The sequence below is a fragment of the Lissotriton helveticus genome, chromosome 1_1 (genome assembly GCF_964261635.1).
Source record: "Lissotriton helveticus chromosome 1_1, aLisHel1.1, whole genome shotgun sequence".
Classification (NCBI taxonomy): domain Eukaryota; kingdom Metazoa; phylum Chordata; class Amphibia; order Caudata; family Salamandridae; genus Lissotriton; species Lissotriton helveticus.
The window spans coordinates 631474989-631493600 of record NC_136057.1 but is presented as its reverse complement, the minus strand read 5'-3'; the positions used below and the strand labels follow the sequence as shown (position 1 = coordinate 631493600).

The window sequence follows — 18612 nt, the reverse complement described above, 5'->3', positions numbered from 1 at the left end:
ACAAACACAGACAACTCTTAGACCCTGACAAACAGACACCTCGTGGCTGCAGCAGTCCTAACAATAGACCAGCAGATGCGCTTTTGCCAGCAAGAACCAAATGAATCTATTAGTCATCGATTATCTCAGTCTCTCGGAAAAAAGATGTTGTTTAATGAGTTAAGATAGAAACCCGGAACAGTTCAGTGGAACTATCGGTAAACTCACAATGATGCTAGTCAATATTCGCAGGGCCGAGATGAAGGACAGCCTGCTCGGCTGCGCTTTAAATGTGAAAGTGGGCATGCGCGCTGACTTCACGGGAACAAAGATGGCGTCAAGCTGTCCACATCGGCCGTCTTAAAAGTGGACAAGCCAGTAACCCAAAAGCCCGATTTCAATCACGCGTCAGCGTTTAACCAACGCTGATGTAAGCCAATTGAAAAGGAGGGCGTGGCGTAAGTCCCCTTCCGAAACCATATTGATTCCAAAAGCCACACGCAGATCGAGCAGCGCGCATGCGCTGCAACGCAGGTCTGAAAGACCTAAAGATAGATAGATTGGGCTTCTGTATGATACGTGCAGAAAATAATCAATAAACATTTGAACTGGATGAGATGGCACACCAGGAGACAATAAAGATTCCTCAAATGTGGAGAGATCGATTTTCATGTTTGGGTTGAAGAGATCTTAGTATTCAGGGTTGGAAGAAGATAGGGCAGGAATTCTGTTAACCACAAAATGCATTTACACTGCCAAATTAAAAGACGGTGAGGCACGGGGACGTGGGGCAGAGGATGTCAACAAATCAATTTAAGTAAGTATAATTTGTGTGCAGGGCATGCTCAAATGCACCAGAAAGAGCTCAAAAGAAAAAATATATATTTTGATTTGTAAATAAAGCAAGGTGCAGGTATGTGCTAACAATTTTAACTAAGCTTCTTCAAGCATGGTAGGTTCAGGAAGAGGTGTGGCGCCGCAGCCAGGGCGACTGACTCCGGAATCTGGGGATCACGGTTCGATCCCCAGCGCCGGCGGCAGATTAGCACAGCACCATGTGACTCTGGGCAATAGCTTGCTTAATCTTCCTGACGGGGGGGAGGAGCTTCGCGCGATTCCAAGATGGACGCGTGAGCTAAGGGCTCCCGAGACCCCTTCCGCCTCCCGCGACTATCCTGTTACTGATCCTGATTATGACGACGGGTACTTTTTATTGATGCCCTGCTGATGCCAGCGATCCTCTCAAAAATTGATTTGGCCGTCGGATACCGGACTTACTGCTCCCTGAACTTTGAGGCCTACATCGTATGCCAGCCGGGGACTTGAGTCCCCGAGGTACCCAGGTGGCAATTGAACAACAACGGCTGCTAAGCCACGCCCTCTGCCCCTGGTGTACTTTCGGTTTCGTTTCTGCTCCTTGTTGAGAACGCCCAATTCCCGATCGGAGTTCCGATTCTGCTATCGCTGCCAGCCTTTTGCTAGTGCTGTGTCCCTGTCTACTCGCAGTTCCGAGCCTGCCACGACGAAGATCATTTTGACTGGATTCTACAATTCCAGTTGGGGCTCCTTACACGTCATGACGGGCGGAACAGTCGTTGAGAGACGCGGCGCCAGAGGTTCGTCCCGAAGGGGGATCACCCAATCTCAGACCATTGATCGATTTACTCGACCGAGGGGCTCCCCGGGCGGATCGAGTGGTGCCCTGGAGGAAGCTGGGGACGGTACTCCTGATGACGAGGAGCCAACACTGAAAGACGTTATGGGTGCTATTGCGAGTGTCCGATCCACCATGGGCCAGCAATATGAAACCCTGGCAGCTAAGATAGATACGGTGGCGATCGATGTCACCCTCATCAGAGCAGACCTTGGGAAAACCAACGAGCGTGTCAAATCTCTCGACCTCAAGACCGCTAGTTTGACCACGGATGTCTCGGAACTCCAGACCACGGTCCGCCATCTTCGGACTACCTGTGACCTGTTTGCCAATCGGTTGGAGGATTTTGAGGGCCGTGCCAAGCGCAATAACGTTCGCATTGTGGGTGTCCCGGAGAATTCTGCCGACATGCCTGTTGATATCCTGGTGGAGGACCTTGTGCTCAAGCATCTGATACCGAAAGGCCTAAGTAAATTCTTCGCTGTGGAGCGGGCCCACCGTGTCCCGGGTGGCAAGCCAAAGACGGGAGCCGCTCCGCGGCCCATAATTGCTAGACTCTTCAATTTTCGTGATAGAGACGCTATCCTGCAAGCTTCCCGAACCACTGGGCCCACTAAATTTGAGAACGCTTCAATTAGTTTTTCCCCGGACTTCACTCAGGCAGTGCAGAAGCAAAGGATGGGCTTTACGGGTGTGACACGGCGCCTCAGGGACCTGGGACTAAAATATGACATGCTCTTCCCGGCCCGTCTGAGAATCGAACATGCTGACCGCGCGCTTTTCTTTGACCGCCCTGAGGTGGTTAGTGACTGGTTGGACACTTTATCGACGCGACATGAAGGCCCGGAGGACACGAGAGGCGCTGAGGGAGGTGTGGAGGACCAGGAGCAGTGAGTCTACATCAGCGAACCAGGATCCGTTGCAGTGGCTTAGAGACTATGTTTCAAGCATTGTGTTAATGCCCGGGGGTGGGGGGGGTTCCGGGGATCTTCCTCCTCTGGGGATTTTTCTCGCTTTCTGTAGGTTAGTTTAATGGGGCGACAGGCACACTGCAAGTTGGGGTGGCTCTTCGGTCTACCGCAGGGGTGCAGGGAGGGGGGTTTGAGTTTGATGGGTTCACTGGGGGTGGTGGGGGGTTCTTTCCTATTTGTTTGTTTCGAGGCTGTGCTTTGCTTTACATTTATTGTCATGTGACTGTTTCGAGATGGGGGGCGGTCGGTCTTCTTTCGGGATGGGGGGTAGGGGGCTTAGGGTGTTGAGCTGGAATGTTAACGGTCTTGGGGACAGGGTTAAACGTGGAATTGTGCTGCAATACTTGAAGAGGTGTTCCCCGGATGTGGTCCTGCTCCAGGAGACCCATTTGGTGGGCAATACATGTCACGCATTGAATAGAAGAGGTTATCGTTTGGTGGCGCATTCCGGCTTCACTTCGGGGTCGAGAGGGGCTGGTATCCTGGTCAGGACTTCCCTTCCCCTGGAGATAGATGGCACGGTGCTGGATGACAGGGGCCGCTATGCAGGCATTACGGGAAGATGGGAGGGGAAATTGATTTCCATACTGTCGATCTATGTTCCGCCTGGGCTGCAATCCACTACATTTGCCGATTTGGGTGAGGTAATTCTGGGTTTGCCTGATGGTTTGCTGGTATTGGGTGGTGACTTTAACTCTGTGGTGAATGGAGAGAGTGATCGTAGCCCCCCCAGACTCCTCCCAACATCACAGTTATGGTTGGGGAAATTCTTGGATGCCTTCGGGCTTGCCGACTGTTGGAGACAACTGCACCCTGGCCGGCTTCAGTATACTTTCCACTCGGGAGCCCATGGAAGTCTCTCGAGACTTGACTATATCCTCGTGCCGATGGTGCAGTTGTTCTCTGTGCGTGAAATTAAACACCTGGCTAGAGGGATTTCAGACCACTCCCCGATATGGCTCCACTTGGATATCTGTTTGGGGACTGGGGGCCGAATTGCCCCAATCAATCCGTGGCACTTTCAGAATCCCAACATCAGATCTGAGGTGGTCAAATGCATGAATTTTTATTTTGCCGAAAATGAGGGATCGGTGTCTTCCCCGGTCTCCCTATGGGAGGCTTATAAGACTGTGATCCGCGGTCAGACTCTGTCCCTGGTTGCTGCTGAGAAGCGGCGTAAACAAGAAGAGGTGGTGAGCTTGGAGTCTGAGATTACTGGGTTGGAGGAACGGTTGGAGGCTGGGATTACGCCTGAGACATTGCATGTTTTGGCTCTTAAGCAATTTGATTACAGGGCTTTGGTGACTGCCTCGGCTGAGGCGATGCATCGTATGCAGCAGGGGCGTCTGTATGATGTGGGTGATAAAGCGGGGAAGTAGATTGCGTGGCTGGATAGGCGTGATAGAATGAATCGTGTTGTGCCTGTGGTTGAGAGAGTCGATGGGGCGCGGGTCGTGGACCCGGTTGAGATAGTTGAGGTGTTTGCCCAGCACTTTCGGGTCGTGTACGCGCCGGTTTCGGGCTTGCCGGAGGAGGACTCGTGCTTGCTACTTCGTGATCTTGAGTTGCCCGGTCTCTCGGAGTCAGACGGGACGTTAATGGAGACTGATTTCTCCGTCGATGAGGTTGCGCTCGCTATTCGCTCTCTTCGTTCGGGGAAGGCTACGGGCCCCAACGGTATACCGGTTGAGCTGTACAAGCTCTGCCCAGACAAAATAGCGCCGTATTTGCTGCGTATGTTTGCGGCGTCGCGAGACCTTGGATCTCTTCCCAGAGACCAAAGGCTGGCCTCTATTGTGGTCATTCATAAAGACGGCAAACCCCGCGAGTGCTGCTCATCGTATCGCCCTATTTCACTTCTAAATGCTGAACCCAAGATATTGGCGAAAATACTGGCAAATCGACTGGCAACGGTGATTAGCGGACTGGTTCACCCGGATCAGTCCGGTTTTATCCCCCAGCGCAATACTGCCCTCAATCTTCGTCGTCTGCATGGCGTCATCGCGAGGGCGGGATCTCTTAGTGAACCGGCCATCTTGGTCTCTCTTGATGCCTCGATGGCCTTTGATACAGTCGAGTGGCCATATTTGTGGGCCACTCTTGCCAAGTTCGGCTTTGGTCCGAAATTTATTGCATGGATTAAACTCCTGTATGAACAGCCGTTGGCGCAGGTGGTGGTTAATGGTAGAGCTTCGGAGCCCTTCGCTCTTGGGCGAGGCACGAGGCAGGGATGTCCTTTGTCTCCGCTGTTTGCACTTGCGCTTGAGCCTCTGGCCGCCTGGCTCAGATGGGAACCTTCCTTAAAGGGTATTCGGTGGTCCCCTGGCTTCGAGGACCGTGTATCATTGTATGCTGACGACATCTTGTTGTATTTGACGTCCCCCCGTAAGTCACTGGGAGTCCTCTTTGATGTTCTGCGCTCCTTTGGACGTAACTCCGGGTTGGTTATTAATTGGTCCAAGTCCTGTATCTTCCCGCTCACCGGGGATCCTCTTTCTTTGCCCCGAGTATGCCCGATCCCGGTTTGTACTGATGGTTTTAAGTATTTGGGGATTTTTATTTCACTTGACCCTGCATTACGGTATGACCGGAACTTGTTGCCTCCGCTCGCCCGGCTTCGGTCGGACGTCGCGGCTTGGTGTGGTCTGCCCTTATCCCCCTTGGGACGGGCAGCTTTGTTTAAAATGATGTCTCTTCCCCGGTTCCTGTATGCTGTGCAAAACACACTCGATCTAGTGCCGGCTGGCTACTTTCGCGAAATTGAGTGCCTCCAGAGGAAGCTAGTGTGGGCTGGCCAACCCCGTATTGCGTTGGCTAAGCTCACGCTACCCTGGTACGATGGAGGCATTGCGTTACCTGATATACGACGGTATTACTGGGCATCTCAATTGAGTGCCGTAAACCATGCTATGTATGGTCCAGTTCCGAATCCGGCTTTCGAAATGGATCGGTGGCTCTTGCCCGGGGGGGATTACTACAGGGCATTTTATTCTCGAGGTGCTAGGAAGAATTTGACGGGACCCACTGGAGTGGCGGTACGGGTATGGGGCAGCGCGACTGCGGCTACTGGATGGACAGATAGGCTGACCAGAGCGACCCCTCTGTTTGCCGCGGAGAGGCTGGGTGAACTATGGACTTTAAAAGGGTTTGATAGATGGGACCTCATCGGGATCAGTAAGTTGGGTGATCTCTGGGTTAGGGATAGAGTGAAGACCTTTGCCGAGCTACAGGAGGAATATGGTTTGAATGCTTCGGAATTTTTTCGATACCTTCAGGTTCGTCATGCCATTGGGTCGGTTTTTCCGGCCGGTTCTGACATCCCGGAGAGCTCCCCCCTGGAAGACAGGGTGCTGGACGGACATGTTCCGGACAGCACTATCTCCCTTATTTATAAGAAACTTATTAATACTCGATCGGACTTGCTTGTTCACCTACGTAGTACCTGGACTAACGATGGGCTAGAACTGGATGATGAGGATTGGCAGGCCGCGATATCCTCTCCTAAAGAGGTTGCGATTCCGGCGCGTCTGCGACTCGTTCAGCTGAAAATTCTGCACCGGGTCTATGTCACGGGCCCCCGATTGATGCATATGGGTTTCTCGGAGGATGGACTGTGTCGGCGGGGCTGTGGTATGCTTGCTACCTTCCTCCACATTGTGTGGGAGTGCCCGGAGGTTGTGTCTTTTTGGAATGGAGTACATGCGGTGATGGGTGAGGTCACGAATGTTCAGCTGCTACCTGAAGCCAGGCGCTGTCTATTGAATGTATGGGAACCGAATGATTGTAATGTTGCTCAGACTCAATGGGTGACGCTGGGGAACATGGTTGCGAAAAGGGACATTGCACAATTGTGGGGTTCCCAGAGGGCTCCGTCGGTCTCCAGGTGGGAAGACAACATGGACTGGTGCATGTTCAGGGAGAAGATTGTTTATATCTCTCGTGGCAGGCCCAAAAAATGGGGTAGGATATGGGACCAATGGAACTCATTCCGTGGGGATATATGCGACCCCCCTTTCATTGATCCCCCTGACACGCCTTGTGCCCCTTGACTATGCGTTTCGGCTCCTCCCTGTACTGTGTTATCGATAGATCACTGGCTCTGAGTCCCCGTTCTCCCCCCCTCCCCCCTTTTTTTGTTCTCCTGAGGGCTCTCCTGTCTTTTCATAATGTCTTTGGACTGTCTCTCCCCGCATCATATGGAACAGACAACGCAACTTGGGCATAGCCTTGTTTTTCTCCTCTTCGTTTTTTCTTGTTTGGTTGTTTTAAAAATGAAACCTTTCCATATCCTGTCGTTCAGGAATTGACTGATATCGTGCACCATGGCTGCCGGACCCCTGGTTGTCGGCTGATGAGCTGTGTAATTTTACGTTGATTTGCGATATTCTGCTAGCCGGCCCAGTGGGTTGTAGGCGTATACCTGTCTTATATTTTTGCTAATAAAGGTTTTTTTTTAAAAAATTTAAAAAAAAAATCTTCCTGACTGCCCCCAGCGCCTAGAGACCCTTACGGGTGATTGTGCGCTTTACAAATGCGGATTTACTTTACTTTCATTGCAAGAGGGAGAATTTGTGATCTACTCTTGATTCATTGAGTTAATGAGGTCGGTCCTTTTAACTATATTACACTTCTAACTTTCCTGGGGCAACATATTGAAAAAAGACCAAATCTTTGGTGAGGATCCCTCTGCCGAGTAAGAGATAATGGAGCGTGACAAACTATATGCTAATGTCATAGCTGCCTTTTCTGACTAACGTGCAATAAACAAAAGTGATATCACTGCTTAAACTCACAACAACAAATAGTACACAAGGTGTATGAAAGACAAAAGGACCCGTCTAGTAGATCCTAAGAAGGAATATTATCTTTCAGGACACAAACCATAACTCACCCTAAGGTGGCATGATTCTTAATAAATAAATAAACATTAGCAAGATATAAGCACCAGTGTTGGTTACAACCCTAAATAGGGAAGCTCTTGCCTTTATGTGTGTCCTAGTCTGAAATGCTTACAGAGGGAAAATAGTGCCATCTAGGTTTGAGATCTCAGCATTAATAGCTTTTTCTTTTTTAGTAATAAAAAATCAAAGCTGAAAGACTAACGTGTTGATAGGAGTATCTTTTTATTTATTCAATGGGGTTCTTCCTAAATTGGGCTAATGTTTTCTCTTTAAAACACTATACAAGATACATGCTAGACAGACAGATTTATTTTGAAATAGCAGTATGCAACATGTTAAAACCTCAATTTAATAGTAAAAATAAAACAAACCTACTTCATTTGGATAGCTGCCTCTTCTTGCTGTCGTTTTTGCTCCTCTTCTTGAATTTTTTTTTCCTCCTCTTCAATTTTAATCTTGTCCTCCTCCTCCTTTCTCTTTTGCTCTTCCTCTGCCTTTACCTTTTCCTCCTCTTTCCTCTTCCGCTCTTTGTCATCTTTTTTCCGCTTATCTTCCTCTAGTTTTTTCTTTTTGTCGTCAACTGCCTTCAGGCTCTCTCGTTTGGAGCCAAGCTTAAAATCCTCTTTGGCTTTCTCTCTAGAGTTGGTTAACCTTCTTTCAGTGCTATCTTTGTTATTCAATGGGTCTTTGTCCTCCATGCTTGTTGTCTTTTTGTGCTCAGCTGGCATAATGTTGCCTGGGAAAACCTAGAAAGAAAAAAAAACATTTTATTACCATATTAAGAGCATTCACGTAGATTTCACGTGAAGTAAGGACATTTTAAACCGATCATTAATTTGGTCTGTGCATTTCATAAGGCTGAAACAGTAGCCAATATTTAGCCAGGAAAGGAAAAAGATAGAGCTTCAGAATAGTGACACTTAAAAGTCAGGTTGAAACACTTTTAATAAAAATTAGAAAAAACTAAATTTCTAAAGCAAAGTGATACAATTCCATTCCAATAGTAATGCAGAATGTCCTATTCCGGTTATATAAAAAAAGATCTTCTCAGACATATCATCTCTTCTGTGATGAGCAGAGTGGATGTAAAGGACTCTCACTGTATGTTAGTGCATCTAAGGCGCAGGCAATTCCCAACTTTCGGGCAAATTGTCTCAATAAGGAGTCTCCCCTCCTATTTGAGGTGGAGTGGTGTGGCTCACTGGTTAGAGGCGGCAGACCCGGAAGCAGAGAATGGCCCGGGACCAGGGTTCAATTCCCGATGCGGCTGGGTTGTGGACCAGGGTCAGCGGACTCAACAATTCTCGCCTCGGTGCCTACCTGACTCATTGTCAGTGAAATTGCTCTCCCACCCTCGCAGCTCCACCATTGAGTGAGGTGCCCCTGCCCCTGCACTCTTGAGTGTTGGTGATCGAGGCCCTCCTCCACCCGCAGGTTTCCCTGCGCCTCATCCCTGGTGGTCCAGTGGACCTCTGTCTCCTTTCTTTCTTTCTGCTCCTTCACTCGTTTTTCTCCCCTTTCTATCTTTCACCTTTCTGCACCTCTGTTCTTTTGCGCCTTATTTCTGCCCATTTCCCTTTCTCTCCCTCTGCTCCTTCACTCGTTTTCACTCGTTTTTTCCCCTTTCTATCTTTCACCTTTCTGCACCTCTGCTCTTTTGTGCCTTATTCTTGCCCATTTTCCCTTTCTCTCCCTCTGCTCCTTCTCTCGTTTTCACTCGTTTTTTTTACACTTTCTATCATTCACCTTTCTGCTCTTTTCTGCATCTCTGCTCTTTTGTGCCTTATTTCTGCCTATTTTCCCTTTTTTCTTTATCCCTTCTTTCCTCCCTTTACCTTTCCCCGCCGCTGCTGCCCCCGCGGCCCCTCCCCCCCCAGCACGACCGGCCCAATCCAGCTCCCCTCCCCGCTCCTGCCTCCCAGCTGTCCAGCCCTCCCCGACCCCTACTTAATGGCGGCCACTACGCGGCCGCGGGCGCGCCGCTGGTGCACCGAAGGCGCATCAAAGGCAAGCACGTCTGTGCCCGTCTGCGACCCGCACCAGGAACCCTGGACCTCCGCCCCGCCAACGCTACGAGCCAGCAGCACTCCACGCACTCAACCCAGGCTGCAACAACAACTGCAAGCTAGCATCACCAGCCGACACCCATGGACCCTTCAGCTGTCACCGCTGCCGGCACACCTGCAGCACCGCCAAGAACACGGATCCAGCACAACCCGCCCACAAGAACACAACCGAACTGAAGACCCTGCAATGCATCCTCCTCAACGTCCGATCCCTCCACAAACACGCCACAGAAATCTGGGACCTCCTCGACAGCACAACCCCAGACGTAGCATTCTTCACCGAAACCTGGACCAACACCACCTCGGGACCGGACATCGCCATCGCCATCCCCCAAGGATACAAGATCTCCAGGAAGGACCGCCCCATCCACCCAGGAGGAGGAATCGCCATCGTCCACAAATCCAGCCTCTGCCTGAGCACACTCCCTGACGAGTCCACAGAACTGATGGAACACCTTCACTTCAAGATACTGGCCAGCCCCACCGCCGCCCTTCGAGGAACCCTCATCTACCGACCCCCTGGACCCCGCGGACCCTTCGCCAACTCCATCACGGACATTATCTCCCCGCAGGCCATCGCATCCACCAACTACACCCTGCTGGGAGACCTCAACTTCCACCTCGACAATCAACTGGACCCCAACACCACAACCCTCCTGGACAACCTCCACAACATTGGACTCCGCCATATCGTGACCGAGCCCACGCACTCAGCAGGACACACCCTCGACCCCCTCTTCACTACAGGAAACTCCATCACCTTCAGCCACACCACCGAACTCCCATGGACCGACCATTGTTGCGTCCACTTCACCTTCAGAACACCCACCATCCACAGACACCAGCACCTGCTTCCACAAAGAAACTGGACCAAAATCACCGATGACCAGCTCACCTCCTCACTCAACAACTCCACCCCAACCATCGCGGAAAACGACGACCCCAACACCGCAGCCCGAACCCTGCATAGATGGATCTCGGACAGCACCAGCACCATAGCCCCCCTCAAGAAAAACAACAATACCCGTGCCAAGAAAGCCAGATGGTTTACCACCGAACTTCGAGAGTCCAGGCGCACATGCCGCCGCCTCGAAAAGGCCTGGAGAAACACCAAATCCACAGAAGCCCACAACAACTTCAGAGCCGCCACCAACGCCCACCATCAACTCATCAGAGAAACGAGGAAAAAAGCGATTGAAGACAGAATCTCCACCCACGCACACAACAGCAAGGAACTCTTCAGCATCATCAAGGAGTTCGCCCAACCCACCAGCGAGTCTACCGACATCCCTCCCTCACAAGACCTCTGCGACAAACTCAGCATCTTTTTCCACCACAAAATCAAGAGCATCTACGACAACTTCGACGAAGACAACCAACACACTGAACCCTCACCAACCACCCCCGACACCCGGAAACCAGCGATTGATGACTGGACAGCCCTCACCACCGAAGACACACTGAAGACAATGAAGTGAATCCATTCAGGGGCCCCCACGGACCCCTGCCCCCACCACATCTTCAACAGAGCCGCCAACACCATCGCACCCATGCTCCGCCAAACCATCAACCGCTCCCTGGCGACCGCCTCATTCCCCGACGACTGGAAACACGCCGAGGTCAACCCCCTCCTAAAGAAACCCTCAGCGGACCCCACCGACCTCAAAAACTACAGACCCATCTCCCTGCTCCCGTTCCCAGCGAAAGTCATCGAGAAAGCCATCAACAGCCAACTCGCCACATTCATTGAAGAACACAACATCCTCGACTCCTCCCAATCCGGCTTCAGAAAAAACCACAGTACGGAAACCGCCCTCCTCGCCGCAACAGACGACATCCGCACCTTACTGGACAAAGGAGAAACAGTAGCCCTCATCCTCCTCGACCTATCAGCGGCGTTCGACACAGTCTCCCACCGCACCCTAATACGCAGACTCTACGATGCAGGAATCCAGGACAAGGCCCTCGACTGGATCTGCTCCTTCCTCTCCAGCAGGACGCAGCGGGTCAGACTCCCCCCTTTCCTCTCGGACCCCACACCTATCACCTGCGGAGTCCCCCAGGGCTCCTCCCTCAGCCCGACGCTCTTCAACGTCTACATGGCTCCACTTGCCCCCATTGTCAGAACCTACGGACTCAACATCGTGTCATATGCAGACGACACCCAGCTCATCCTCTCCCTATCCAACGAGCCCAACACCGCCAGACGCAACTTTCGAGAAGGCATGGAAGCCGTCGCCAAATGGATGAAAAACAGCTGCCTACAACTAAACACCAACAAAACAGAAGTACTCATCATGGGCCCAAACCCCGACGCCTGGAGTGACACCTGGTGGCCCACCGCCCTCGGAAACCCGCCAACTCCCACAGACCACGCACGCAACCTGGGAATCATCCTGGACTCCGAGCTCAAAATGGACCGCCAGATCAACTCTGTCTCATCTTCCTGCTTCCACACCCTCCGCCTCCTTCGTAAGACCTTCAAATGGATCCCCCTCGAACACCGAAAGACAGTCACTCACGCCCTGGTCACCAGCAGACTCGACTACGGCAACGCACTCTACGCCGGAATAAACAAAAAACTCATCCGCAAGCTACAGAACATCCAGAACGCTGCCGCAAGACTGGTTCTCAACCTGCCAAAACACTGCCACATCTCCCAGCACCTGCGCACACTCCACTGGCTTCCCGTTGAGGCGAGAATCACCTTTAAGATGCTCACCCACGCACACAAGGCCCTCCACGGCACCGGACCAGCATACCTGAACAGCCGACTCAAATTCCACGCACCCCAAAGGACCCTACGATCAGCCCAGCTTTCCTACGCTGTGGTCCCCCGCACCAGAAAGACCAGATCGGGAGGCCGCTCCTTCTCCTTCCTCGCGGCCAAAGCATGGAACGCCCTTCCGCTCCACCTCAGACAGACAACATCGCTCCCCATCTTCGCAAGAAACCTCAAAACCTGGCTCTTCGACAGACCCCCTCCTTGATGGAATGGAACCTGCACCCCCCAACCCCCCCCACCTCTAGCGCCTTGAGACCCTTACGGGTGAGTAGTCGCGCTTTAACAAACTCCTGATTGATTGATTGATACTCTAACCAGGGATCACACTCGGCAACTCTGGGCATTAAGCTTGCCTCATCTCTACAACGGCCCCCCACAGACGCCGGGGATGCCTGGTTTCACCTTGGAGATACCCAGAAGGGACCATCTCACAGGGAAAGCCAGGACGGGTTCCCCAGCGGTCTTCAGCGCCGGGACGCTTACGGGCAGCTGTGCGCTTTACAAGTCCAACACATTAACATTAACATTAACATTAACATTTCCACTGCATGCGCCCTGGACCATTTCAGCATTACCTCAGAGGGAACCTTTACATTTTAAAACAACTTAAACCTGTGTGTCCTTAGTCGCAAACCCAGTCACCGAGTATATTTTTGTTGTTTTCAGTTTGCTGTTGAACTTCATCCTTATAACTAACAGTTGTAGACATGAGCATACTATGAAGGCAATTTTTTTTTTAAAGGTATCGATCAAACCATCATTCAAAACGAAAAACCCTTGGTGTGACACACACATTACTATACCATATACCGAGAGGGGTTCCCCATATCTATGTTCAGGGCGGAACTAGTTCTAGTATTAACCTAGGAAGAGAGTGAGAGAGAGAGAGTGAGAGAGTGAGAGAGTGAGAGAGTGAGAGAGTGAGAGAGTGAGAGAGTGAGAGAGTGAGAGAGTGAGAGAGTGAGAGAGTGAGAGAGTGAGAATGAGAGAGAGAGAGAGAGAGAGAGAGCGAGAGCGAGAGAGAGTGCGTGTGTCTGTGCGTGTGTGTGTGCCTGTGCCCGTGTGCCCGTGTGCCTGCGCGTCTGCGCGTCTGCGTCTGCGCGTCTGCGTCTGCGCGTCTGCGTCTGCGCGCGTGTCTGCGAGTGTCTGCGAGTGTCTGCGCGCGTGTCTGCGCGTGTCTGCGAGTGTCTGCGCGCGTGTCTGCGAGTGTCTGCGCGCGTGTCTGCGAGTGTCTGCGCGCGTGTCTGCGAGCGTGTCTGCGAGCGTGTCTGCGAGTGTCTGCGAGTGTCTGCGCGTGTCTGCGCGTGTCTGCGCGCGTGTCTGCGCGCGTGTCTGCGCGCGTGTCTGCGCGCGTGTCTGCGCGCGTGTCTGCGCGCGTGTCTGCGAGTGTCTGCGCGCGTGTCTGCGCGCGTGTCTGCGCGCGTGTCTGCGCGCGTGTCTGCGCGCGTGTCTGCGCGCGTGTCTGCGCGAGTGTCTGCGCGAGTGTCTGCGCGAGTGTCTGCGAGTGTCTGCGAGTGTCTGCGAGTGTCTGCGCGAGTGTCTGCGAGTGTCTGCGCGAGTGTCTGCGAGTGTCTGCGAGTGTCTGCGAGTGTCTGCGAGTGTCTGCGAGTGTCTGCGCGCGTGTCTGCGCGCGTGTCTGCGCGCGTGTCTGCGCGCGTGTCTGCGCGCGTGTCTGCGCGCGTGTCTGCGCGCGTGTCTGCGCGCGTGTCTGCGCGCGTGTCTGCGCGCGTGTCTGCGCGCGTGTCTGCGCGCGTGTCTGCGCGCGTGTCTGCGCGCGTGTCTGCGCGCGTGTCTGCGCGAGTGTCTGCGCGAGTGTCTGCGCGAGTGTCTGCGCGAGTGTCTGCGAGTGTCTGCGAGTGTCTGCGCGAGTGTCTGCGAGTGTCTGCGCGAGTGTCTGCGAGTGTCTGCGAGTGTCTGCGAGTGTCTGCGAGTGTCTGCGAGTGTCTGCGAGTGTCTGCGAGTGTCTGCGCGAGTGTCTGCGAGTGTCTGCGCGAGTGTCTGCGAGTGTCTGCGAGTGTCTGCGAGTGTCTGCGAGTGTCTGCGAGTGTCTGCGAGTGTCTGCGAGTGTCTGCGAGTGTCTGCGAGTGTCTGCGAGTGTCTGCGAGTGTCTGCGAGTGTCTGCGAGTGTCTGCGAGTGTCTGTGAGTGTCTGTGAGTGTTCTGCTTTTAGAAAAACAGGTCCAGTGGTGGACAAAGTGCAAGTAAAAATATAAATAAAAAATGCTAGGAAGAGCCTCACAAAAGCTACCACCAAGGAGCGATAGACAGGTTCTCACCAATTTGCTCACTTTACCATCATCATCAGCTTTCCTTGTTTGGGAAGGAACCAACATCCAAACAAGTTCAAAAGAATGTTCGTAGAAAGTTAAATGTGTGTATTTGTCTATCTAGATACGTTATGTGTGGCACACATCTCACCAACCCCCTTGGGTCCACTTAGAGGGAGGAGAAAATTCTTCCTCACAAAAAAAAGGTTAAAAGTGAGTTGCATAATGCAATGCACAAACATCTTTAATCATTAATGTCCAAACTCCAGTTTAAAATGGTCCAAACATTGCATGTTGTTTTTAATCATAAGGGTCAACATGTTCTATTGCCATATTCTACTTACTAGCAATTTCTTCAGGGCAAGAGGACCACAATTCACCCATAAGGGCACAGGACCATATGGCTACAATGTGAGTGCCTACCAGTAGGCCACAGGAATGCAACAGCACAAAATTCTCAGAGTGTTTGATAGTCACCAGTGTCGTGAACAGCTGGTAGCCATTTGGTCCAGTGCACTCGTGACCCTCGCCCATTTACCAATGTTACTACGATACTTTAGGAAAGTAAGTAATGGTGTGTGTACCGCTTAAGGACCCACGAACTTGGACTGAATGACAACATTCCCTGGCTCCAATTAAAACAATGAGTTTGACGAACAAAAAGAAACAGCAGTGAAATTATTCACCCAATACACTCCTCTATAATGAATTTAACTCAAAAAGCCATCCATCAGCCCGCCCTAGGTGTGAAGCTGAACAATCCTTTTTTGACACCAAGGAACAACAAGCATTTACAATGCAACGGTTTCGCCTTTGGAAAAGTTAGAGCTATTGGCATTGTAAATGACAAAATTTGTATTTATGTGTTGGTTTTGAAAACCGATAAATAAATGGCATTGTCATTTACATTGCCAATAGCTTAATCTCTCGCAAATGTGAGACCTATTGTACCCTACGGACGAGCTCAGCAGACAGCAATTACTACCACACACACACACACACCCAGAGCCACACACCCAGAGCCAGCCACACACACCCAGAGCCACACACACACACACCCAGAGCCCCACACACACACACCCAGAGCAGTCACATACACACACCCACTGGAGCAGTCACACAAACACACACACACTGGAGCAGTCACAAACACACACACACTGGAGCAGTCACACACACACACACACTGGAGCAGTCACACACACACACACACTGGAGCAGTCACACACACACACTGGAGCAGTCACACACACACACACTCTGGAGCAGTCACATACACACACTGGAGCAGTCACATACACACACACACACACACTTTGGAGCAGTCACCTACACACACACTCTGGAGCAGTCACATACACATACACCCTGGAGCAGTCACATACACACACACCCTGGAGCAGTCACACACACACACACTCTGGAGCAGTAACATGCACACACACACACACACACACACACACACACACACACTGGAGCAGTCACACACGCACACATTCTGGAGCAGTCACATACACACACTGGAGTAGTGTCACACACACACACACACACACTCGGGATCAGTCACACACACACACACACTGGAGCTGTCACACACGCACACATTCTGGAGCAGTCACACACACACACATACACACACTCGAGCAGTCACACACACACACACACACACACACACTGGAGCAGTCACACACACACTCTGGAGCAGTCACATACACACACACAAACACACTGGAGCAGTCATACACACACACTGGAGCAGTCACATACACACACACACACTGGAGCAGTCACATACACACACACTGGAGCAGTCAAGGTTTTCAGGTGTTTTAGTCTAATTAGTTCAATGGAAGCAAGACTACAATACCCATAATGCATTAGGTGATGACATAAAGGATGAGGACTGGATACGATGCCCCTAATGACGGAAAGAAGGCAGTCCTGCTATAGAGGTGTGGCACCAGCCTCTCTGTGGGGGTGTGGTTCCACACCTTGTCCCGCCTGCGGTTTTACATTTGAGGCTGTCACAGTGACGGTTTTCAAAGCCTGACCTGTTTTGCGTGACTTTCCACGGTAATACCACTGGCGCCCCAGGGTTGTAGCCGCAGCAAGTGTAAAACCCGGTGTCATCGAACAGAAATGGAGCAGCCCTTGCTTCCATCAAAATATCCGTTCTAAATGTTTGTAGACTCCGGGGGTGAGACTACCACTTCCTAATGGCGAGCACAAACTTGCATGTAAAATAGGCTTCGGTGTCATGTTTATTACTGACGGATAATCTCTTATATATGCCTCTTAACATCACTTCCGGCAGATCCGCGCCCTCTCCCCTCCTGGGAGTGAAACATTGGACAGCTCCGTGGGTGATCGCCTTTATCTGCTTTTAAGGGGAAACCATGAACAGGTCCATCTGAGACTCCCAGCTACGACCCCACCTTCTTTGATCCTGGACTGAACCATGTAAGAACGCCCCCCCCTTCCTACCCCTCCATCCAAGACCCTGAACAGATTTTTTTATTTTATTTTTATTTATTTTGTGAGACCCTGGAAAGTCCAGTATGGGCACCCCCCCCCCTCATGCCCTCCGTTATGAGACCCTTGATAGACCCCACGCCCCCCCCTTCCGCCGAGTGAAAACCTAATCAGATCTTACAAAGCCCCATCCCACGTCCAGTCCAGACATCAAAGCCCAGTGACCCCGACAAAACACAGCCACATACTAGGCATATGCAAATAAGCCCCACAATCCTATTCCATTATTAACACCCCCATACTCTTTAGGGCTGTATCCCAAATCCCTCACATACTCGTAAAAAGCATTTTCCCGTGGCAGCGGTAGTCTTAGCCTCCCACCCCCTTCCCTCCCAGTGGCACCTGTGGGAATCCGCCGGGTCGAACTCCTAAGGGAGGGTGCATTTTAGAATTCCTCCAGCTGCGCACACCGCAGCCCATCAGCACCAATAACGGGGAGCCCCAGTCCTGCGGGAGGGGCCCACGGGAGCATGGGGGGTCTCCTCTGGCACCCGGGGAGGGAGCGCCGCGCCTGGGGGACTCGCACAACTTCACCCGATCCGGCTTTGTCACTCAGCATTGGCATGTGGGAGTCAGGCAAGGCGAAGAGGCGGGGGCGTGGGGCGGGAGGTGGAGAGAGAGCGATGGGTGCAACAGAGGAGAGGCAGGAATGGAGAAAAGAGGGCTAGACAGAGAGTGTCATGAAATGAAACATTCGAGTAACCCGAGAATTTTCTCCGAGACCAGTTCGTTAAGTCGTGATCCCGCTTGGCGTTAATAGGCTGCACTTGCATCTCCGACTTTCTGACTGTGGGGAAACCGTGATAAGCCCGATTTTAACATATTTGCCCTATAACATTGTATTTAAAGTTTCAAAATATTATCCATAAATTTAGTCGTCACTCCTCTGATGGGATTTGCAGCAGCATCTCAGTAACACTAATATGCTGCTGCTAGGCTGCTTCGCAGATACACAGACCAGCATTAGCGAGGAGGAAATAGAGACAAGTTGAGACAGACATTAGCCTGTTAACAATTAAGATGGAACTCCGTAGTGGATGAGGTCACTTTAATTACCGAAGCAATGCGCGCTGCTAAATTAAAATGAGAAGAAGGGGATTAGAATAACCTCTGTTGGTCAGAGTGAACATTGCAAGGCATCAATGTGCGGGCACGTGAGCGCGGTTACTATGGTTACGCACGCGAAGAATCCCCGTGCAGGGGGAAGGGAACAGGGTCCAGGCAACCTCAACAAATATTTCTTAAATTGTTTTATAAAGGCAGGACGAAAATGATGCTTCGCAACAGCAGCCAGCTCGATGCCGCTGGAGATTGCTGTTGTGAAGGCATTTTTTTTTTATTGTGGCCAGTGCACAATAAAACTGTAAAACTATTTTTACAATGTATCAAATAAGCGACTGCACGTACAGTGGGCAACTAAATTATTAAACAAGCGGGCAAATAAATTGCTTTATAACC

The 18612-nt window shown here is 51.5% G+C and overlaps 1 protein-coding gene across 10 annotated transcripts in view; it reads right to left on the bottom strand.

Moving 5' to 3' along the window:
* UPF2 (UPF2 regulator of nonsense mediated mRNA decay) overlaps positions 1-18612 on the bottom strand; it is a 1696571-nt gene that overhangs the window by 1572413 nt on the left and 105546 nt on the right. For all 10 annotated transcript variants that reach the window (XM_078674159.1, XM_078674161.1, XM_078674162.1 and 7 more), the window contains one exon: positions 7881-8251. In XM_078674159.1, coding sequence (XP_078530285.1) covers positions 7881-8251 — 371 coding nt within the window. The remainder of the gene's footprint in view (positions 1-7880; positions 8252-18612) is intronic.